We start from the raw sequence: 24,486 nt of genomic DNA, 5'->3' as shown, positions 1-24,486 counted from the left end.
TCATTGTTCTGGCTTATGAACCATCCTGGTCAGTTACTTACTGTCATTGTTCTGGCTTATGAACCATCTTGGTCTATCACTGTTCTGGCTTATAAACCATCCTGGTCTGTCACTTACTGTCATTGTTCTGGCTTATGAACCATCTTGGTCTGTCACTGTTCTGGCTTATGAACCATCTTGGTCTGTCACTGTTCTGGCTTATGAACCATCCTGGTCAGTTACTTACTGTCATTGTTCTGGCTTATGAACCATCTTGGTCTGTCACTGTTCTGGCTTATGAACCATTTTTGTCTGTCACTGTTCTGGCTTATGAACCATCCTGGCCTGTCACTGTTCTGGCTTATGAACCATCTTGCTCTGTCACTATTCTGGCTTATGAACCATCTTGGTCAGTCACTGACTATTAGTGTTTTGGGTTGTTTTTTTTCACAGCATCGACCCAGCCAGATGAAGGAGAAGATTGCCAACATCAAGTTCTGGAAGTCCAGCACCCCAACTGGCACAAAGTATCAAGTGGAGTCCGAGGCATGAGACAACAAGAGGAGATAGCTCAAGAAGACAATGTTCTATTTTGCACCGTCATAAAGGCCACAATGTAGTTTAGAGGGTTGCTTAAAGTAAACGGTATGAATGTAAGACGTGTAATATTAAGTAATATTTTCAGTATTGGGCTCTGAATAATGATATGCATGTAATAGACAGTACTCTAATAATATAATAATGTAATAGAGAGACCATTTGATCCTACTCTTGTGTAAGACAATTTTCATGTTAGGTCAGAACTCTAATATTCAGACTTTGCAACTACAGTGTGCAAATATCCATGGAAATTTAAACAGAGACCATATTAGGGGGCTGGTAGCAGGTTTCACAGGACTTTTGACCGTGAGATACTGACACATGTAGTATTGGTCTGTGTTTTATGCAGCACTGTGATTGCACCTTACGTTCATGTTAAGTGTTACCTTCCAGAGGGTGGGAGGGACGAATCAGTATTTTCTGGCTGATCAATGAATGGTGAACACTCAGGCAGATGTTTCATACAAAGCCAGCAGAGAACAATTGAGACATGATGACCCTTTGATGATGTTGTCACTTTCATCAGTTTGGGAAATTTGAAGACACGTTAATGCTCCCGGGATTTATCAACATTGCCAAGAACATGCAGCTGGAAATTTTACTTGGGCTTGTAATCATCGGCAAAATATGCATAAAAACATAGATCGGTAAACTGATGAACAGGTGAACATTGACATGATGTTGATGGTCATAGTTGAGAAAATTTGCACTTGATTTGCAAATTAAATAAATCGAGAAATGAGCATAAGTTACTCTCCAACATATGAGGATTTTTAGTTCAAACAAATATGTCGACAGCTCTCCACAGCTATGGTGCATGTGTACCTAATTATTGTATTACACATTGTTCTCTTTGGAGTAAGCCGTTACACAGGACATTGGAGGAAATCTCTGCTGGTGATGTACGTACTAGGATTTGTATTATATCCTCAACACATGGGTGCAGATTATTGTATATATGAATATGTGTTTTTCCAAGATGAGGTAAAAATCTGTGATATTATCAACAATGAAGGAGCTGGAGTAACATAGATCATTTAACTATGTGGACATTTGGTTCAAGACATGAATTGCTTTCAGTAGAATGTGTATATAGCAGTGATTTAGCATTCAGTAAATATGATACTTTTCTTAATAATCTGAATATATTTAGGCTTTCCAAATTTCATGTGAATCATATGTTTTGCAAACAGTTATTGGGATAGGCTCCTGAATTAATTCTTTTCTTAATTTTTGCAGCAGTTACCCAATTTATGGCTTTAGAACATATCAATTTATTCAAAATTTATTATGTTTGTAAGCCGCAGTTTGTTTTTGGTTGATTTTTGAGAATTGATGCATTACAAGATATTTTTTAACTCTTACCTTGAAATCTGGTCCCTGTGGAGCTTGACCTTTCTCGCAGATATATTCTACTCAAAAGAAGTTACAAACGCCTGATTCTTTCATAGTAGTATACATCCTCTGTCACCAGGGAACAGGTAGACTGTAGAAGTATGAAAGAATGGGATATACCTTAACTTGTTTTATGTAGGATATATCTGCTGGTAATACAGTACCTGAGTAAATGTTCATGCCATAATGACACATTATTTTTCTATTTAGTCAGCCTGATGATCTTGCTTTACCTTCAATTTGAAACTGTGACTTACTATGAACATATCAACTTTTATGTATTTGTGCATCATGATTTTGTAGACGTTATAAGATTGTTGATCATACCTTGTTTGCGTTTATCTTGCAAGGAATGGTGTATCCATGGCAGATCTGACTATTTTTTATTTGCATACATGACACATGACATATATCACTCCTTTTGCACTTTTTACAAACAGAACAGCAATAATATCCTTTTAAAAAGCAATGAAAACAAAATTTCTTTTCTTTCACTTTCTCCACACTTCGAGTAAAAACATATTGCATTGTGTTTTGTTTTTTCGAAAGACATGCAGTGGTGCAGTAGGAAAGGTGCTTGTAGACCCAAGGAGCCAGGAATACAATGTGTGCACACCCAACTCATTCACTCACTCACTGGCAAGCTGATGAGTAGTGCTTGACTACAGGAGGCCAATGTTAACCCATTATGGATGCATATAGCATAGTTGGTGTATATAAGACAAGTACTTGTTATTGATAATGTTTATGACAATTGCTTCAGGAATGAGACATACATTTTTATATACCACCTCTTTACTGCACTTCCTACCACAAGAGATTTCACTTCTCCATGTGAGATTTTGTGTTGAACTTATGAGGAAGACGAGAGTTTGTTTACATTTCGGTATTATTGACACTGTTGATGAGATTTTGTGTTTTTTTGCAATTCTACCACATTCCTATTTTGCTTTTTGTCCTTAACAGATTGGGTGTTTTTGTACATCCAACAAAGGTGTTGTCTTATATGAAAAGGGTTTTGGGTGTTGTGATACACTGAACAAGGTGTCGTGATACTTTGCAAAGTGTCACAGGTAGTACAATTCACAAGGTATGTCTTTGTACATTTTGGGAGGGTTTTGTGATACACCCAATAGGGTGTTGTGATACTCCTAATGGGGTGTCTTTGTGCATTTAAGGGAAATGATGTCATATTAAACCTAACAAAAGGCTTATTACGATAACAGAAAGGGTGTTATAATATAATATTCAGTAGGTCTGTTATATTTGTCAGATGTATGAATCTCATCTCAGTGAATACTGTATTTGTTTCCACTGTGTAGCTACTCACTCACTCACTCTTACTCACTCACTCACTCACTCACTCACTATCAGATTTGTCATGAGTGCCTCAGTCATTGGCTGTCTGTACAAAATTCTGCAAACTCAAAATCTACTTTGGTTGGTTTGAATCATTAGGGATACTTGTAGCTAAACTTTTGACACACACCTGAACAGGTAATTGACTCACAGCTGAACAGACAGTAGACTCAAATCAGAGTTTCTTATCAAGATGTGTTTGATCAGGCTCTGTTTCATGAAGAAAGTTTTACACCTTGACTGTCAGGTGTTATATTGAACTGTAATAGTTGCAACAATGTTAGTACTATCACTGTTGGAAGTTTCTGATGAACTGTAGGAGTTACGACAGTCTTAGTTCTATGACTGTTGGAAGTCTGTGTTGAACTGTAGGAGTTACGACAGTCTTAGTTCTATGACTGTTGGAAGTCTCTGATGAACTGTAGGAGTTACGACAGTCTTAGTTCTATGACTGTTGGAATTCTGTGTTGAACTGTAGGAGTTACGACAGTCTTAGTTCTATGACTGTTGGAAGTCTGTGTTGAACTGTAGGAGTTACAACAGTCTTAGTTCTATGACTGTTGGAATTCTGTGTTGAACTGTAGGAGTTACAACAGTCTTAGTTCTGTGACTGTTGGAATTCTGTGTTGAACTGTAGGAGTTACGACAGTCTTAGTTCTATGACTGTTGGAATTCTGTGTTGAACTGTAGGAGTTACGACAGTCTTAGTTCTATGACTGTTGGAAGTCTGTGTTGAACTGTAGGAGTTACGACAGTCTTAGTTCTATGACTGTTGGAAGTCTCTGATGAACTGTAGGAGTTACGACAATCTTAGTTCTATGACTTGGAATTCTATGTTGAAATGTAGGAGTTATGACAATTTTTGATATTAGCACTAAACTATTTATGAAACAGGGCCATTTTGATCACTTTTTTGTTTCTGAACCAGAAAGCAGTGTGTTGGATTATGCAGGTTGGGATGTGTAATTCAGCCATATTTACACTCTTTTGTCAAACAATATCAATCCTATTTCCGTATTTATGCATAATCAATGTCGCTGAGTCTGCCAAGTTCTGGATCATGTTGGTGTAACAACAGAGTTCATAATGTGATACATCCTGCAATAAATAAGTTGTGATGGGTCTGTTCCACTGTATGATACAGACAGAGAGCAACCACACTCTGGAATACAGAAATGTATAGCATGGGGAGGCTGTTGTGAAGTGAAGTGTCTCTCACTAACAATACGCCCCAAAAGAGATGTGTACATTAGTGATTCATTGAGGATTGATGGCTCCATGTTTTTATGTATAATGTACATTCGTTTTTCTCTGATAGTTATTTCTCAGATCTATAACACATCAGTGCCATGTCTTAGAAGATATGCCTCAAGCTGCCACACACAACAGTCGAGCATCCTGGCGAAAGCGCAAACAAACAGATATCAACAGCAAACAACAATAATAATCCCGCTGATGACATCCTTACCTTGTAACCTGGCTAACAGTATCCAAGGCTTGTTAACACTGTAGAGCAAACTTGTGACTCTCTACTGGCCGAATGTTACAGCTGCTGTCTGTCTGTCTGTCTGTCCGTCTGTATGTCCTTGTGAGGACTTGCTCAATGAACAGACCTCTATGAACTTTATGATGTAGGTTCCACACAAAATAGCATAATTGTGTCTGGAAACAGCTGTAAGTTAATATTTCAAGTATGTACAGATTAACAAGCCAACAGCAACAAAATTGTTATTATTTATGGAGGTTTACTGTTATGTTTAATTTATTGTGTTTAGGTTTTATGGATGTATTTATTAGTGTTACATAAGTGTAAAAAAGTCAAGTTGGAACTTGTTTTAGAATCTTCTTTTGCAGGTGGTTAATCTCATTTTAATATTAAAATGGGCATCTTCGTGGAATGTTTTTACTTGTACAAAGCCCATGACCCTTTGTTTGTTAAAGTGGACATGAAAGACACGAGTTTGTGATCTCTATCTCTACCAGCATATCAACTAAAACTTTATTTTATTGCGGCTGTATATATCTGAAGTTTTTACATTCTTGAAATTGTCATTTTCTCAATGTTTGCTTTGAGTAACAAAATGTTTGAATGTGTGAAATGAAGAATCACATTTTACCCGTCCCAGAGATTTGCACTTTGACATTTGTTGTTTCAGGCAATAGATATTTCAAATTTCTCAATTAACATTCTTCCCGTGAAGTTTTAAACTCATTTTATTTGACATTTTAGTCGCAGTTTACTTGAGTTAATTGAATTAATTTTTTACTTTTTACAAGTTTTGTATCTAAAGTTCCATTCAGATAATCAGTAAATCTTGTTACCAACCCAATTTGATTTCAGTTATATTGAGATTGAGTAACCCAAGTATCTGTGGTAATCGTGAAAATGTAACCATGGTAACAGATCATTCATATCATTTTTCGTTATTCGGATATATTGTTTGTAAGTAAAGAGCTTTCAACCCACCAAACATTTGCATCTGTTTCTGCTTGTCTGGATGCCCTTGCATAACTCAGAAGCTAGACTCTGGGAATAGCTGTGTAAGAAGGACTTTGTGACTCTATGTTGAAAATTTGTACATGACGACAATAGTTTGTATATAATGGACTAACTTGGATGTATAAATTCTTTGAAGATGATGTTATTTTTGTATCGATCTGAATTGTTGACGTGTGATCATATGTGTGTTTTTCAAGCAGATTTTTGTTGCCAAGGTTTTTTATCACGCATTGGCTACTGAAACAGACTCAAAATGGTGACACTGTGGTTTTGTTACTGGTGACCTGTTATATACTCATCAGGGGCTCTTGGATAACTCATGGTATCCCAACCAGGTTTAGCTAGAGGCATAACTGTTTAAAGAACTCATCTGGGACTGATCATTAAGAGGTGAGGCCAAACTGTTTGCAAGGCGAATAACATGTTTCCACCTTTCAACCAGTGCCATCTCACCAACTTATCTTGATCATCATGGTTATCTAAAGGCAGGTGGAGCAACAGTGACTATTAGAGGTGTGACAATACGGAAAATTCACAATATGATACTTACTGTGAAATCTTGGAACGATACAGTATGATTTTATACACATCAGGATATGCTGTCTTTAGTTATTTTCTTTAAAAACATACATTTTGACATAACCATCAAATTCAAGTGAAAAATAACAATCTTAAGGTCAACCATGTGTATCATGATATGAAAAGGCATCAATATATTTATCGTCCGATAAGGTATCACAATTATCGATAGTATGATATATCCCCACAGCCAGTACAAGAGAACAAATCTTAACCATGTCTGTTTGCATTTACTATGGCCCTGTTCTACCCCTCGAGATCCAGCAATCAAAGGGGAGAGAACCAGTCAACAGTGTCATCATCGTGTGAGTTGATCACAGTAGTCCACCCAGCCATCGTTAAGCTTCTTTGAACTTTGTTGAAAACAAGGATGTTGACCTGAACATCACTTTTTGGATTGCCGCCATTCTACTGTCCCTGAGGTATTTGGTCATTTGCCATTTCATCAGTCATGTCATTTGGCTTTTAAAATATAAATTTTATCTGAATTGTTTTTAGAAATAAACTTTTGTGAAAACTTTGCATAAAAAACTATGAATGTGGTGATGAAAGATTTGTGCCTTTCACTTATTGCTTATTCAATATTAGTGGCAGTGAGCAAGTCACTGGGAATTGAATTTGAAATAGATGTTACTGGCTTGCAAACAGTTATCGCTGCATACCAGTTGTCGTTGATGCATGTTTGTTGAGTTCGTGCAAACAGCCTGATTTTAACTCTCATTGTCTGTCGCTTTTGTGACGTGTCAATGTGTAAAGTACTACCGAAGTACGAGTCAAGCTGTCGACTCAAGTGCTACAGTTAGGTGTTGGTGATAACTGGTATGGAGGGGTAACTGGTCGCTAGCCAGTAGAGTTGATCAATTAACCACAGTGTTGACACCCTAATACTGATTTGTTGTGAGACAACATCCACTTGATATATAGCAGGAATTTCCACGCAGATCACAGGAGATATGATCCAGACGAAAGGCTGTCCAAGACATTTTGTTGTATATAGTCTTGGCCCAATAATTAACTATTTGTCAGTATTGTGTCTATTCCATTAGCTTGTTTTTAACTATTCACTCGGTTCAAAGAAGCTTACTTCAGCTCTCATGCCAGACTGTTTTGGAAAAAAATTGGTTTGCAATTCCACGGACTCTAAAAATTGAATTGAATAATTTTTTAATGAAACAGTATTTTTATATTCCCTTGTTCTGAAATATGTGAACTGAAAGTTACACAGTTACTGTCACTTTGGAAATAAATGTAATGCTTAAAATAAATATTTGGACAAGACATTAAGTCATGAGAATTAAAAAAAAAAAATTTTTAAATGGGATTTTCCAATTGTACTTTTTTCATGCTACCTTCTTGTATTTTACAGACACTTTGTAACCAAACAAAAAATATCATCTGGCCTGATGTCAGTATAACCAACAAAGCATCACTTGCACTACCATTAATACCCACCACTTGTAACCCTTCGTTCGTGTGTGCTGACAATTCCAAACAAGGTGAATATTGGGAGAAGCAGGTACAGTGTCGCCATGTTCAGTTACAAATACCGTAACTTATTTAGTGGAGAGTTATTTTAATGTATATAAACAGACAAGATTGTGTATCCCGTCCATCTGGTGAATGTTTTGTACTGTGTTTTACTCTTCAGACTAACACGATTATCTACCTTTGTAGAGTTACCTTCCCATTATGTCCGAGTTCTATCATTTACGCAGTTATATGATTTGGGATTTGTGTTTATCATGAATATTCAGAAGACATTTGAAAAATTCATATGCTGTCGGATTGCAGCATACATTTTCAAGGGAAGATAACTCTGAAAAGGGAGATAATTCTTACCAATTCTCCCATGGTGATGCCAGCCTGTCACCAGATCCTATATGAACAATGCTAACCTGTACTAGAGTTGTATGTACAGTGTGCCAACACAACTTCTCTCCAACTTTTACAACTCCAATAAACATTCATCATTATTAGCCTAAGTTTGTTTGGTTTTTTTTTTGTTGCCAGTGGCATAACATTGGTTGTAAGGGCTTGGATTGTAGCCAGCAATCTGAAAGCTGGTGCAGAGAACCCTTCCTTCTTGTATGAGGGTGATGGTGTGTTGAAACTTGACAGTGAGGCTCAGTGGTGTGTCAACAGGTTTAGATAGTGGCAGTTCTTTGTTAAACACCACACTCCGCAACATTCCAGGTATGTATGGCAGTAGTCTGTTAATGATCAATCCTGGACCAGACAATCCAGTGATCAACATGGAGTATCAGTCTACCCAGTTTGGATATAATGACAAATGTCAACCAAGTCGGCAAGCCAGATCTGGGATGTTGAAGACAATTTCTCACCTGGATCTTCATGGATGTGCAGGGGTTCAATTTTTTATTTAAAAGCCGCTTGCCACAGGACTATAAGGAAGGCTATTTCTGAGATGTCCAGGACTAGCACAGTGGTTAAAGTGTTTGCTTGCCATTAAAAAAACTTTGGATTCTTTTCCCCATACTGGAACAGTGTGTGAGGCCCATTTCTAGAGTCCCTTCTTGTGAATATTGCTGGAATATTGATGAAAGCAGCATAGAACTGTACTTAATGAAAACTGATGGCCAGTTAACACCAAGACACAAACGTTAAACTGTCTGCATTGGGCTGATTTATCAAATAGAAACAACAACAAACACCCATCACATAATGTCATTGACAACAAGTGAAGTATGTCACAATTCACGTTTTAATTTCTCTTTTTCTACAAGTTCATTTCTTCTGTTCTGGTAAAGAGCAACTAGTTTCTCATCAGGTTTTATACGTTTGTTCTGAAGTTCTGTCCAAGACTTCTCCAGCTGATGGACACTGTAAGCGCTTTCCATTTTCTTCCTCGTCATATCCAGTTCAAACTCGCTACTGGACATAATGGTACACCCATCTTTCCCACATAAACTTAACTGCCTGGATTTGTCCAGTCTGGGTAAATACTTAACACCAGTTTTACTTTCCAAATAATCTACACTCACTTCAAAATCTCGTAGTTTATGACTTGATATTGGTTCGTTTGGAACAATAAATGCACCGACATATTTCATGTCAGAATCATCATTTTCTGCCACAATGACCTTGAACAGATGGGTTGGCACGGCAACCTGGTTCTTTCCGATCACCTGAAAGAACAAAGTCACATACATACAATAATAACAATATTCACTTGTTGCTTAATATTACACACAGCAATATTCCAGCAAGATGATAATAACAGTGAAGATTTCATTAAAAAGATGAGTTGCACCAATAGTCCTTGCTTGTAATATCAAAACTAAATATAATGTATGGTTCTGTTACTAGTAAGGTTGAAGCAAGCCATTTCAGTGATTTAGACAATGAGTGACACCATTTTCCATTGGTGAGATTATTCATAAATACAGTGTAATGTTTAACGAGGTAAACATCACATGTAGTCCAATTTCTGGGTGTTATTGAGTATTTGAAACATGAGAATTCATTTGGAACGGACAGATGGTGCTGTTTATCAACACTGTAAACACAAAAATGAAACTAAAGGCCAGAATGGGGTTTACTGTCTGGACTGATTGACATAGAGCATGGGTACAGCTGTGAAGTGTCATCAGCTGGCCGTCTCAGCTGGTTCCCATGGTAGCATCTGGAACTGCTCATTTGTGTCATAATTCTGAGTTCACATCACAATATTTGAATGGCGTCACCACTGTGGACAATGCAACAATACAGTTGTATTTGATATTTGTGTGTGTAAATAGGCAGTGAATGGGAAGTCTAAGGAAACTCAAATCAAATCAGGACAGCTTGGATAACTCTTGATTGGTTTTAGTTTGTTGAAATGTAAAGCACCGTAATCTCACTTATATTTTGATTCCGTGTGCTTAAACGTTTGGTCTCATATAAATATACAGGGTTTCAAAAAATCTTTCTAAAACCCACCTGCCACAGGGCAAGTGACTTTAAGAAATTAACTTGTCCTGACTAAATTTCCACTTGCCCTGATTTTTAGGACAGAATCATGATGATGTAATTATGAACCAATAAATCAGCATGGTAGTTGATGTTAGTGTTCAGTGGACAGTTTATTTGGAAGGGATAAATAGCCAAGAAACATAACTCTACTTTATTTAATAGCTACATTTTCAGCAGAGATGAAATTAAATCCATGTTCATTTGCGGCTTATAACCATAAGTGGATATTATCTAGTAGCTCACGGACAAGTAAGATACTGTACCATAATTTGACCAAATGAAAACTGACTTTTCCAGGGTGTCAGGTGATGGGATTATTGAACGCCTGATATACCCCTAATTTGTCATTCAGTTATTGAAAATTACAATTGTTTGGTGGGGAAAAGTGAAATTACAAATGTTTGAAATCCTAGCTTAATGACATTTGTCCAGCCAAGCAGTAAAGATCAAGGTAAGAATTGAGCCACCCCAGGTACTAATGCATATGACAGTGAGAAGCAAAACCTATATAACAATGTTTATGGATAGCAACTGCTTGTATTTTGTGAGTGTGACATTTCAATACAGATAGAAATTTCAAATGTCATTTCTAACTGACAACGGTACAAGAACCTGTATCAAACCCTGCACTCACAAAATAAAAGAAGTTCTAATCCGTAAAGTTTGTCTATTATTGTACTTCCCAGGTTCGTAATTGCCACTGAAGAACTGACATGTTGAAAACCATTTCACTTACTTCATAGTTCACATACAGTTTCCCATCTTCCTCTGATTCCGGCAACATCACAGGACCACTCAAGATGCGGACATCCTTGAACTTCTTGGTGAGGTCACGACAGTACATCTCAAATCGGTTCCAAAAGCCACCATTGTTTTCTGGGTCTTGAGGCAGGATGTTGGTCGAGTAAAATGTGTCACTCATGGCTCTCTGTGGATGCAGATACATACATGTTTCAGAAAGATCAGATTATACATGTTGCACTTTGAAATCAGAGTGAGTGAGTTTACTTTTAAGCTGCACTCAGCAATATTCCAGCTATATGGCGGTGGTCTGTAAATAATCAAGTCTTGACAAGCCAATCCAGTGATCAACAGCATGAGCATCGCTGCACAACTGGGAACTGATGACATGTGTCAACCAAGTCAGCGAGTCTGACCACTCGATCCCATTAGTCGCCTCTTACAACAAGCATAGTCACATTTTGTGGCAGTCATGGGTTGCTGAAGACATGTTCTACCCCAGATCTTGACAGGTCCTCAGACTGGGAGTTTTCTATTCATACAATGTCGAATGTATTATGATCATTGAGACTGTAAGACAGTTTTCATAAAATCAATTGCTACTGTTCTGAACTGAACCTTACAACAGCTCCTTGGAAGCCATACAATCTCAGTCAGCCTTGTTTAGCATGTTGTTTTGATTGCTCTCAAAAGGGAGTGAGAACTTGATGAAAGTTTGAAACTAGTTTGTAACTAGTACCCAGTTTGAAACAGAACAGTAGTAGCACATGCAGTTCCCTTTAAACAAGATTGTGGTGTCACAACTTTCAAGATTTGATGTTCCTGTGATGACAGAGTCTTCAAGAACTCCTGAAATTGTCACCCTTGAAGTATAAATCCATCAGGAGCTTCATGTTTGCAACACCTTAATGTATTTCCTGTTGCCTCAATTGTTGTAGAATAAGACTGGTAAACAAAGGGACAATGACATTTCACACTCTTCAGTGGTCACTAGTGAAGAAAAAATACCAGACCTTACATTACCATACAGAATGGACATAAGTGAGTGAGTTTAGTTTTACGCCGCACTCAGCAATATTCCAGCTATATGGCGGGAATGGACATAAAGCTCTACCTGGTCATACTTGTAATTGCCAGCCGGTGCCATGTGGCCTCATGACCAGCCACTGTGACGGTAGTCATCATTGGTAGAGGAAAACATCTTCTCTACATCCAGGTCTGGCTGAAACTGAGACTTCTTCCGATTGGCTGAACCTGGTAAGAATAGACAAACAGTGAGTGAGTGAGTGAGTGAGTGAGTGAGTGAGTGAGTGAGTGAGTGAGTGAGTGAGTGAGTGATCGAGAGAGAGAGAGAGAGAGAGAATGTGAAAGTGAATGAGTTGGATGAGCTGCAGTTCAAAAACGTTTTGAAAAGCCACTTGCCACCGGGCAAATGACTTTAAGAAAGTAACTTGTCCTGACATAAATCAAGAGTGATGAATAGCAACTCTACTTTATTTGTAATGCGAAATTTATTAGCTGCATTTGGAGTAGATATGAAATGAAATTCAAGGTTATATGAAGTTTGGAACCATAAGAGGAAACTATCTAGTCACCCAGGGACAAGTAAGATACCATTACTTGATTGCCCAAAATGAAAACTGACTTGTCCCAGCGATTGTATTTTTTGACCCTTGGCTGAGTGTTATTCATCTGATGTGAGTTTCTTTGCCAAAACACAAATAGATGAATCACACTGTAAGCAAATAAATCATAATGGCTGTCTCGTGCCTTCATTATAACTGGCAAGAAACAGGCTCATTAAACTTAGTGTACCACTGCCTTGAACAGTAAGAGAGTGAACAAGCCCTGCAAAAGACTCTGCCGGACAAGGCATGATACAACATATGTCATATTTGGGATTTCACTTTCTTAGTAAAGTACAAATTCTAGTACTTTTTTCGGTTGAGTCCCATTCGGGATTCGAACCCGCACCCTCAGAGTCAGGCACCTAATCGCCAGCACACAAAGTCAGCCGCCTAGCCCGCTCAGCCACTGACTTCATTCATTCATTGACTTAGGTCACTGATCTTGTCCATCCCATTTGTCACTTCCCACAACAAGCAACATATACTTTAAACCATTCGAACCAGAAATCTCCACAGTGTTATTAGTGAGTGAATGAAGGAGGGAGTGAGTGAAGGAGGGAGCGAGTGAAGGAGGGAGTGAAGGAGTAATTGAGGGGTTCACTAACACGACACAATGAGGTGCTCATTGCCTCAAGAAGTTTGTAGAGGAGTTGTAGTTTGTGGGTGTAGTTTGTAGACGCTCATCAGTTCCACCCTGAGGAACAGTTGGGTAGTGTTGTTGGTAAAGTGTTTGTTCATCAAGCCAAAGACTTTGTTTCAACTCATATAGACACGATGTATGAAAGCCATTTCATGTGTGCTTGTAGTGATAGTCTTCTGCATGTGAAGACTAGCAGTAGGGTGTGGTATTTTGGCTAGTGACAATATAGTGTAGTATACGGATGAACAACTTCTTTATTGCTATGAGAGTGTAGGTTCTAACAACATTGCCAAGCAATGATGAAATGCATAAGATTAGAGAAGCATATACACAAGTGAGAGGAGATGTTTATACAGCACAATACGGATAAGGAAGACAGACAGTATAACAACACATGGGCTTCGATAAAGCTTAACAAGTGAAGTCTGCAAAATATACAAGTGGGTAGTGAAACCTGTGGTATACATAAGTGGCCAAATACCAATGATGAGAATATATACATTAGCGGGACATTAACCTTAATGAGGATCTTCAATGAGTTTGTAGTATGCAGGAGGTATGTAAAAAACCTTGGTCACAGTTGATTAATGGCTGGAATCCAACACCGGTCAGTGAACCCTACCTCTCATTGTGACTGACAACATACAGTACAGGGGTGGATAGTGTCCAACAATGACCAGTGAACCCTACATCTCATTATCGCTGACAGTGTACAGTACATGGGTGGATGGTGTCCAACACTGACCAATGAACCCTACCTCTCATTATGACTGACAGTGTACAGTACAGGGGCGACTGGTGTCCATCACTGAGCAGTGTACAATGTCCAACACTAACAAATGAACCCTACCTCCTATTTCACTGATAGAGTACAATACAGGGGTGGATAATGTAAAAAACTTACAAATGGACCCTACCTCCACTTTTGACAGACAGTGTACTGTACAGTGGTGTGGACAACGTAAAACACTGACAAATGAACGCTACCTCCTATTTGACTTATAGTGTACAGTACAAGGGTGGCTGGTGTCCAACACTGGCCGGAGAACCCTACATCTCATTAGTACTGACAGTGTACAGTACAGGGGTGGATGGTGTCCAACACCGTTCAGTGAACCCTATCTCTCATTGTGACTGACAGCATACAGTACAGGACTGGCTGGCATCCAACACTAACCAGAGAACCATACCCACCATTATCACTGACGGTGTACAGTACAAGGGCCACTGGTGTCCATCACTGACCAATGAACCCTACCTCTCATTATAACTGACCGTGTACAGTACAAGGGTGGATGGTGTCCAACACTGACCAATGAACCCTACCTTCCATTAGTACTAACAGTGTACAGAACAGGATTGGATGGTGTCCAACACCGGTCGATGAACCCTACCTCTCATTAGTACTGACAGTGAACAGTACAGGCGTGGATGGTGTCCAACAATGACCAGTGAACCTTATATCCCATTATGACTAACAGTGTACAGTACAGGGGTGGCTGGTATCCAAATCTGACCAATGAACCCTTCCTCTCATCTAAACTGACAGTGTACAGTACAAGGGTGGATGGTGTCTAACAATGACCACTGAACTCTACCTCTCATTATGACTGACAGTGTACAATACAGGGGTGGGATGGTGTCCAACACTGGTCAGTGAACCCTACCTCTCAATATGACTGACAGTGTACAGTACAGGGATGGCTGGTGTCCAACACTGGCCGGTTAACCCTACCTCTCATTAGTACTGACAGTGTACAGAACAGGCGTGGATGGTGTCCAACACCGGTCAGTGAACCCTACCTCCCATTATGATTACAGTGTACAGTACAGGGGTGGCTGGTGTCCAACACTGGCCGGTGAACCCTACCTCTCATTAGTACTGACAGTGTACAGTACAGGGGTGGATGGTGTCCAACACCGGTCAGTGAACCCTACCTCCCATTATGATTGACAGTGTAGAGTACAGGGGTGGATGGTGTCCAACACTGGCTGGTGAACCCTACCTCTCATTAGTACTGACAGTCTACAGTACAGGGGCGACTGGTGTGCATCACTGTGCAGTGTGCAATGTCCAACAGTAACAAATGAACCATACCTCCTATTTTACTGATAGTGTACAGTACAAGGGTGGCTGGTGTCCAACACTGGCCGGTGAACCCTAACTCCCATTAGTACTGACAGTCTGTACAGTACAGGATTGGATGGTGTCCAACATGGTCAGTGAACCCTACCTCTCATTATGACTGACAGTGTACAGTACAGGGTGGATGGTTTCCAACACTGGCCGGTGAACCCTACCTTTCATTAGTACTGACAGTGTACAGTACAGGGGTGGATGGTGTCCAACACTGGTCAGTGAACCCTACTTCCCATTATGAATGACAGTGTACAGTAAGGGGCAACTGGTGTCCAACACTGACCAGTTAACAATACCTCTCATTATGACTAACAGTGTACAGTACAGGGGTGGATGGTGTCCAACACTGGTCAGTGAACCCTACCTCTCATTAGTACTGACAGTGTGTACAGTACAGGGGTAGATGGTGTCCAACACTGGCCGGTGAACCCTACCTTTCATTAGTACTGACAGTGTACAGTACAGGGGTGGATGGTTTCCAACACTGGTCAGTGAACCCTACTTCCCATTATGAATGACAGTGTACAGTAAGGGGCAACTGGTGTCCAACACTGACCAGTTAACAATACCTCTCATTATGACTAACAGTGTACAGTACAGGGGTGGATGGTGTCCAACACTGGTCAGTGAACCCTACCTCTCATTAGTACTGACAGTGTGTACAGTACAGGGGTAGATGGTGTCCAACACTGGCCGGTGAACCCTACCTTTCATTAGTACTGACAGTGTACAGTACAGGGGTGGATGGTGTCCAACACTGGTCAGTGAACCCTACTTCCCATTATGAATGACAGTGTACAGTAAGGGGCAACTGGTGTCCAACACTGACCAGTTAACAATACCTCTCATTATGACTGACAGTGTACAGTACAGGGGTGGATGGTGTCCAATACTGACCAGTTAACAATACCTCTTATTATGACTGACAGTGTACAGTACAGGCATGGATGGTGTCCAACACTGGTCAGTGAACGCTACCTCTCATTATGAATGACAGTGTACAGTAAGGGGCAACTGGTGTCCAACACTGACCAGTTAACAATACCTCTCATTATGACTAACAGTGTACAGTACAGGGGTGGCTGGCGTCCAACACTGGCCGGGTGAACCCTACCTCTCATTACTACTGACAGTGTACAGAACAGGCATGGATGGTGTCCAACACCGGTCAGTAAACCCTACCTCCCACTATGATTGACAGTGTACAGTACAGGGGTGGCTGGTGTCCAACACTGGCTGGTGAACCCTACCTCTCATTAGTACTGACAGTCTACAGTACAGGGGTGGATGGTGTCCAACACAGGCCAGTGAACCCTACCTTTCATTAGTGCTGACAGTGTACAGTACAGGGGTGGATGGTGTCCAACACCGGTCAGTGAACCTACCTCTCATTATGACTAATGGTGTACAGTACAGGGGTGGCTTGTGTCCAACACTGGTCGGTGAACCCTACCTATCATTAGTACTGACAGTGTACAGCACAGGCGTGGATGGTGTCCAGCCTGGTTCCCTGGGTCTGATGCGCCTGCGCTAACGCTCCAACACTGACCCAGACAACCACTGCTGCATGGCAGCGTTCACTGCATCGAGACATGCCATGCATTTTTACTACAGAAAAATCCGAGGACGGGTGGTTAGAAGTTTTTCATAGCATTTTCATCGATACAGTGGCAAAGAGTATGCCACCAGAACAACGGCCATCGTTACTTTCAGTGTTGGAAAACGTTATTTAAGCAGTTTCGAGACACGAAAATCGTCGTTACATAGGCAATATGTAAACAATGACACACCTCCTACTTTCATCACTGACATGTGCTTTGATATTTCGTGTCAGCTCGCTATTACCACGAAATCGTACACATAAAACATAGATCTGAATGACCACACTGATTGGAAATAGTTAGCATCTTCATTTTGGGGAATTTGATGACGTGTAATTCGTTGATTTGGCCCTATTTTCTCCTGTTATGTGTGTTGGAAACAAACTGAAAGCCCAATCGTTGTAACTAGAAAATGGCTTTTACGTTACATTATTATAAGTAATAATAATTAGATCTTATTAGATAATTAGAACACTTTTGAAACACTTAAATGATTCACTCAACAATGTTTTTGCATTTATTATTTGTATTCATTTGGTATATTATTGGTATTCATTTGGTATATATCATTTCAATATAACACTGGACCACATCATAGTGGCATTGATCTTCAAAAGTTGAACAGTACTCATGGTATGGCAATATCTGGGTGATGCTAGTGGGAGGTTGATTACATATTGAAGCATTATATATAACATTGAATATACCCAATTCCCCAACCCATATATAGCTACAGTTTTGTATACAATAGGAAAACAGATACATCATGAAATATTCATAACTGTGTGTGTATTTGCTTGTTTTGAAAGAGCCCATTCATACAAGGAAAGTGTGCTTGTCTAAAAGACACTGATACACAACACTCCAAGATGGGGCTCATGTTTGTTGAAGACATGTTAAGTAAAAAGCAGTCATTGCTATTTCATAATGTGTCCATTTCCTATTACATAAAAACACTGTAGCTATATCTGGGGTTGGAGAGGGGTGGGGAGAGGGATACATTCAATTTTGATACCTCTTGTTACTAAAATCACAATAAACAGTTAAATACAGACAATGCTGGATTGAATGACACAAGCATGTCAGTGAAGCAATCTATTACATTCCCTTGGCTTTTTAACATAAATATAGACATGAGTTATTTACAGCATCAGAGGTCCGTCAAAGTTTTCAGATAAAAGATGTTGGTTGGTTTGTTGTTTAAGACTGCACTCGGCAGGGGGTGAACGATGTAAAAAACTGACAAGTGGACCCTACCTCCACTTTTGACAGACAGTGTACTGTACAGTTAGGTGGACAACGTAAAACACTGACAAATGAACCTTACCTCCTATTTGACTTACAGTGTACAGTACAGGGGTGGCTGGTGTCCAACACTGGCCAATGAACCCTACCTCTCATTATAACTGACCGTGTACAGTAAAAGGGTGGATAGTGTCCAACACTGACCAAAGAACCCTACCTCCCATTACGACTAACAGTGTACAATACAGGGGCAGTTAGTGTCCAACAATGGTCGGTTAACCCTACCTTCCATTAGTACTGACAGTGTACAGTACAGGTGTGGATGGTGTCCAACACTGGTCAGTGAATACTACCACCAATTATGACTGACAGCGTATAGTAAAGGGGCAGTTAGTGTCAAACACAGACCAATGAACCCTACCTCCCATTTGATGACTGTCAGTGTACAGTACAGGGTGGCTGGAGTCCAACACTGACCAGTAAAAACTACCTCCCATTACGACTGATAGTGTACAATACAGGGGTGGCTAGAGTCCAACACTGACCAGTAAAAACTACCTCCCATTATGACTGATACGGTACAATACAGGGGTGGCTGGTGTCCTACACTTACCACTGTACCCTACTTCCCATTATGACTGACAGTGTACAGTACACTGGTGGCTGGAGTCCAACACTGACCAGTGAACCGTACCTTTGTTTAAGACTGACAGTGTACAGTACAGGGGGTGGATGTTGTCCAACACTGACACCATAAAGGTGAAACCTACCTTTATTTAAGATTGTGTACAATTCAAGGGGTAGTCCAAAAGTAGTCGGCCTCCCCTGGACAGTTATGGAATGGCAATTGTTTTTGTTTTATTTTTTGACATATTATCTTTCAAGATCAAGGAAATTGTTTTTGCCATGTTCTCACCTGAGGATCCCAGTTTTGTTTATCTTGGTACCCCCCAAAAAAGCAAAATCAGGAATAAATACATCACTAAAGCCAGGAAGCAAAATATGAAATAGAATCAAACATACACATCAAAGTGCCTAAAAATGCAATTTGAAACCACAATCACTTGTTAAACTGACTCCCACCGTGGTATTTTCTGACAGAGCTTGTTTTGGAGACACTACCCACTTTCAGATGACGTAATCAAGAAATACTGAATGGTCACACAAGTGTCAGTTCTCTGTATGTTATAAACAATGCCAAACTAAATGTCTGAACAAAATGTTTTTGAAAGATTAAAATGGGGTTGTCCTTTAAAAACAGCTTTGCCTAAATATAAATCCAAAACAGAAAAGGCCAAAGGGATATTTCAGCCCAGAATCCTGTTGTTGCATCCTTGTTTATGGAACATATGAAACTCAAATATGCAGTGTTGTCTCATACATTGCTTTTTAAATATAAATCAAGCAATCCAAATCTTTGAATGTGATTATGACGTGACGTAATCGATACTACTCTAAACATATTTTATATCATATTATCTCAGCTCACACCATCATCCAAGAGGTACCAAATGACATGCACAGATTGTTTTTAACTTTCTGCAATGTTTAAAGAAACATTACACAACCATTGTGCTGTGAAGACAAATATCTCGTCAACCATATTAAACACATATGTGACATTGTTGACATGTCTTTACTAATGATTCCTTCAAAATACAATGGAAACTTTTCTAACATTGGACATCAAGAATATAGTGAGCTCGAGGCCAACACTGGTTGGTGTCCAGCACTGTCCAGTGAATCCAACCTCCCATTATAACTGCCAGTGTACTGTAAGAAGTTAAAGGGGCACTGATGCGGAGCGAATAATGCTTCTCGCCAACGGTCTAATTACGAAAGCAGACCGCAAATTGGTCAGCGCCCACTCCTTCGACCGTGACGGACAAAGGAACTGGGCTCCTGTCCATATTAGCAAAATTTCTTCACTTAAATAGTCAGGAGGCCGGATGCCCATCACATGCCATTTGTTTAAAAATATCCATGTATTCCTTGTCTGATCGTAACCATATATCCCAGCAGTGTAGTTCTTTTCGGATGCTTGGATGGTATACTTACTGATCCAATTTGATCCTATTTCTGTGTTTTTAACCTCGATATTTAATCATGTTACATGAAAATATGATGTCTACAGGCACGTAGCAAGCCATTTGTTTCAGTACGGAAGATTGCAAAGCTTTATATTTAGGTAGTTTTGAGTGTTGGTTGAGCTGTGATAGCAAATAGCATACGTAAATTTTGGTAGTTATGGTAGCTACAATGGTTTATTATTTATGATAATAAAACACACAGTTGATTTATTTGAATTCGTAAACAAAAAAAAAACGATGACCTTGGCTTTGGTAGAGAAATCTGAAAATTGTCTTACGTAAAAAAAACTTATTTCACTTATTTACCAAAGTACACAGCAAATGTCTGTGTGTATTCCTTATGTAACGAAATTCCGTTGGTATCCTCAAAACAGTTTCGGCCCATAAGTGTTTTCAGGCTGCATGCGACACAGAGATTACATCTTCCTTGCTGTAACTCGCGTTTGATGGTGTAAACCTACACGTGTTATTTGTCATCATTCTCTTGATGGTCAATTCATGAATTTATAACAGGTATAATTAGTAGCAACACCACTTCGGTTACTCAACAAAGGTTCCCATTTGGCATTTCTCCTGTCTGGAGTAAATACTCAACATTATAAATTAAGGTCTGTAAAGGCAAATGTATTGTATGTTATGTAATATGTGCATGTAAGTGATGCAAGAGGGTTTATCACCTGAGTTACAAAAACAAACATCGATCAAAGGATTAACCGATAACACACTGATTGATTAATTACTTTTGTTCTTCTAGCGGATTTGTCAAAAGGCAGTGTGTGTAGATGACTACACCCTGTCGTAAAGTGTGAGTGCAAAAACAACATCCTCCCTTCAAAGAATTAACCACCCTTGCGTTGATTGATTGCTCAATATTGGTCAACTAAATTACTTAGAATAGTGGACATCATACAATTAGTTGCCAGGTGTGCTATCTTGGGAGACCAATGAGAGGTTTATCTAGTTTTCACCAACGAAAGACGTGAAACGATGTGTTACTTTTTCGCAAATGAGACAGTTGTAAGACACGCGACACAGAGCAGGATTATTTTACCAGCTGCAGATGAATGGAATACGATTTCTTTTACGTGGATATTGATGGATACATTCCTGAACAAGGTAGTAGCCTGACACTGTTGCTATAAAATTAGTCTGTTTTACGTTCATTGTTTGCATTTTGTTTTAATTTATTTGTTGTAGCATTCAGCAGAATCTGTATGACAGAAAACACACACTAGATCGCGTATGTATGTGAAATAGGATCCACATTGGCAATCTATACAATGTATAAATGTTGCTGTTATGTTAGAAATTTATTATGAGTATAAGCAAATCGTGTGTTCTTTTATTAATTTTCAGAATCATACAAATATGACAATAAACTAATTAGGGTTATGAGGCAAAATATAGAGACGTACATTGGCTTCGTTATTTTCCGTCCTAATAGTTTTTTTACCATTTCTACCACTGGCAGATGATTAACCTTCAAAGTGTTTCATTTGTTTTCATAATACATTTGTAATGAAGTACAATTGACTTCACCTCAGTTGATCTGTCTATAATTAAACTATCAATTGCGCTTACGGACTGCGCAGCAGAGGTCACGAACCAGTCACGAATTCTGGGATATCATCCGGGTACTCACGGGAGAAAAACAATAACAAAAGTTTACACCAGTCCACGGAAAATGCTCCGCATCAGTGCCCCTTTAACCATATGCCATTAGTGAAATACCACCATGAATTCTGCTGCAAATTTAAAATAGAAAGGACCAAACATCTTAAGCAATATATTCACAAAACTCAAACTGTCTACTATTTTTTAGTTTAATATCAATTCCAATACATTCTGGGAAATGTATTTTCTCAAATTTGAGTGAAAACTCTAACTTATGTCAAAACTCACATTTAAGTTTGTTTTGAGAAATTGGGGCCTGGGATTTTCGAAGCTCTGTTAGCGCTAAGATAGTCGTAAGTCCCATACATTAGCATTGCCTTACAACTGTCTTAGAGCTTCGAATATCTAGTCCTTGGTCTTTAGGGGCTGGCACAGGGTGATCTGACAGAAATACTGTTCAAGTTAACTATTTACTAATGGTCTTGGGGCACACGTCTTCAGTACCACTGTTGCCTCCCTTTACAGTGCCAGGATCTGATAATTGTGAACCCAAGAATGATGTCAAAAGCATTGGATATAATCATTTACTTTGGGGGCTTCTACTTGTTTTTGAGAGTCCCTTAGTACTTGTTGTGTTAGGTACTGTTAATAATTTTAAGATATATCAGTGACTAAATATTATTTGTTGATGGAGGAAAGGGTGGAACTCTTGCCCAACACTGACCAGTGAACCCTAGGTCCCATTTTAACTGACCAGTGAACCCTACCTCCCACTAAGGCTGACATTGTACAGGACAGGGGTGGTTGGTGTCCAGTACTGTCCAGTGAACCCTGCCTTTCATTATAACTGTCAGTGTAGAATATAGGGGTGGATGATGTCCAACACTGACCATTATGACTGATAGTACAACTTGAACCAGTTTCAAAGTGCAGAAAGGTGTTGCTCGAAAACGCTTTGTTGCGTGTCTAAAAGTTCATATCTGTGTGTATAAACGTGTCTACAGTTTAAACATTAGCGCCTTCATAAAAGTATACGTTTAGAAACAAAGTGACAAAAGTATACTGTTGATATGTAAAGGAAAAGGAAGAACTCACGTGTCAACATCAAAACACAGCACGGCAAACACAACATCCGGTTTCTATAAATAGACATTGTAAAGCTATGAATAGAAACGCACATGGCGTATGTTTGTAAACAATCGCTGTCGGCGTGGATACAGAAATAGTAATTTTTCGTTAACACTGGATGTATATCAGAGTTTTGCAGTTTTAAGTCAGTCATGACATGCCCAGTAGTAAACAGTTTGCAGTCTCAATAATAACTGATATGAACAAATATATACAAACAAACTAAAAAGAATTGTTGGTTGTTTTTACTTCTGTTTTGTGAATAAGCTAATACAGGATATAAGGAAAGAGTAAAAGATGCGGGATCATTTGGTCAGAGTTGCTGTCTTAGCTGATGCATTTCATCCTCTCACAATTGTGCAGATGGAAGCTCATGGTGTCAATCACTGAATTGTCTGTTCAGATTAAACTGGAATGACTAAAAAGACAAAATCAAATGGATCACTTTAAAGAGTGATTACAAAATGAGGGGTTTACGCATGATTGACATCAAAACCTTTGTTAATGCCATTACATTATCTACTCTCAAACTATACTTAAAAAGACAAATCCTGGTAACCCACACAACTTTCCTTTGAAGGATATTCTAAAATATGGAACAAATTTTCAGAATACAATTAAAGTTGATAATCCTTTTTGGAAACATGTTTTCGAGGCATGGAAAATATATCGTACCAAAAATATTACAGATGCAGAGATCATTCATGAAATCTTATCTCAGTCTTTGTGGTTGAATAACAATTTCAAAAACTCAAACCACATTATTAGACACTGGGCTAAAGGTGAAATCTTGACAATTAAAGATCTATGTGATGAACATGGGTTGATATCCTTTGATTATTTGAAGCTTAAATTTGATGTAAGAGGTACTCACTTAGATCTTGGATGTGTTACATATCTTTTACCTGAACCTTGGAGAAAGATTATTAAGAAACATGGATACATAAACATAAATGATCTTGCTATAAATTCACCCAGAAGGATTGTGTATCCTCAAGAACAGTTTCAAGAGTCTCCTCTGATTACAAAATGGGAAACAGTATTTTTTTAGATTTTTTTTCTTTTCACATTTTTTCAAAATACAGGTCACGTGCTACTTGTTGCAATCAACAAATGGTAGGTAACAACTGCATGGTCTTAATGTTTCCAAGAGAATATGCTGGGCTGAATTCAAAACATGCAACCCTACTTGCACCCAGTTGCACCAGCCAAGTTCCAAGAGTAGCATAGTGAGTAAAACATCAGAGGTTCCAGTGTATATAAACTTGTTTCCCT

The 24,486-nt window shown here is 39.0% G+C and overlaps 2 protein-coding genes across 2 annotated transcripts in view; one reads left to right on the top strand and one right to left on the bottom strand.

Moving 5' to 3' along the window:
• Positions 1-8,388, top strand: part of LOC137255526 (plexin domain-containing protein 2-like) — a 38,889-nt gene extending 30,501 nt beyond the window's left edge. The window contains exon 15 of the mRNA XM_067792958.1: positions 433-8,388. Coding sequence (XP_067649059.1) covers positions 433-531 — 99 coding nt within the window. The 3' untranslated portion in view covers positions 532-8,388. The remainder of the gene's footprint in view (positions 1-432) is intronic.
• Positions 8,389-9,092: 704 nt separating this feature from the next.
• Positions 9,093-23,213, bottom strand: LOC137256029 (nuclease EXOG, mitochondrial-like). The gene is made up of 4 exons (XM_067793686.1): positions 23,179-23,213; positions 12,240-12,379; positions 11,121-11,312; positions 9,093-9,558 (listed from the first exon to the last, which is right to left on the bottom strand). The coding sequence occupies exons 2-4, from the start codon at positions 12,270-12,272 to the stop codon at positions 9,121-9,123; spliced, it is 663 nt and encodes a 220-aa protein (XP_067649787.1). The 5' UTR covers positions 12,273-12,379; positions 23,179-23,213; the 3' UTR covers positions 9,093-9,120.
• Positions 23,214-24,486: the final 1,273 nt, after the last annotated feature.

Source organism: Haliotis asinina, chromosome 11 (assembly GCF_037392515.1).
Source record: "Haliotis asinina isolate JCU_RB_2024 chromosome 11, JCU_Hal_asi_v2, whole genome shotgun sequence".
In the NCBI taxonomy this organism is placed as follows: domain Eukaryota; kingdom Metazoa; phylum Mollusca; class Gastropoda; order Lepetellida; family Haliotidae; genus Haliotis; species Haliotis asinina.
Note: the sequence above shows the minus strand (reverse complement) of the source record. Positions and strands in the feature narration are given on the sequence as shown.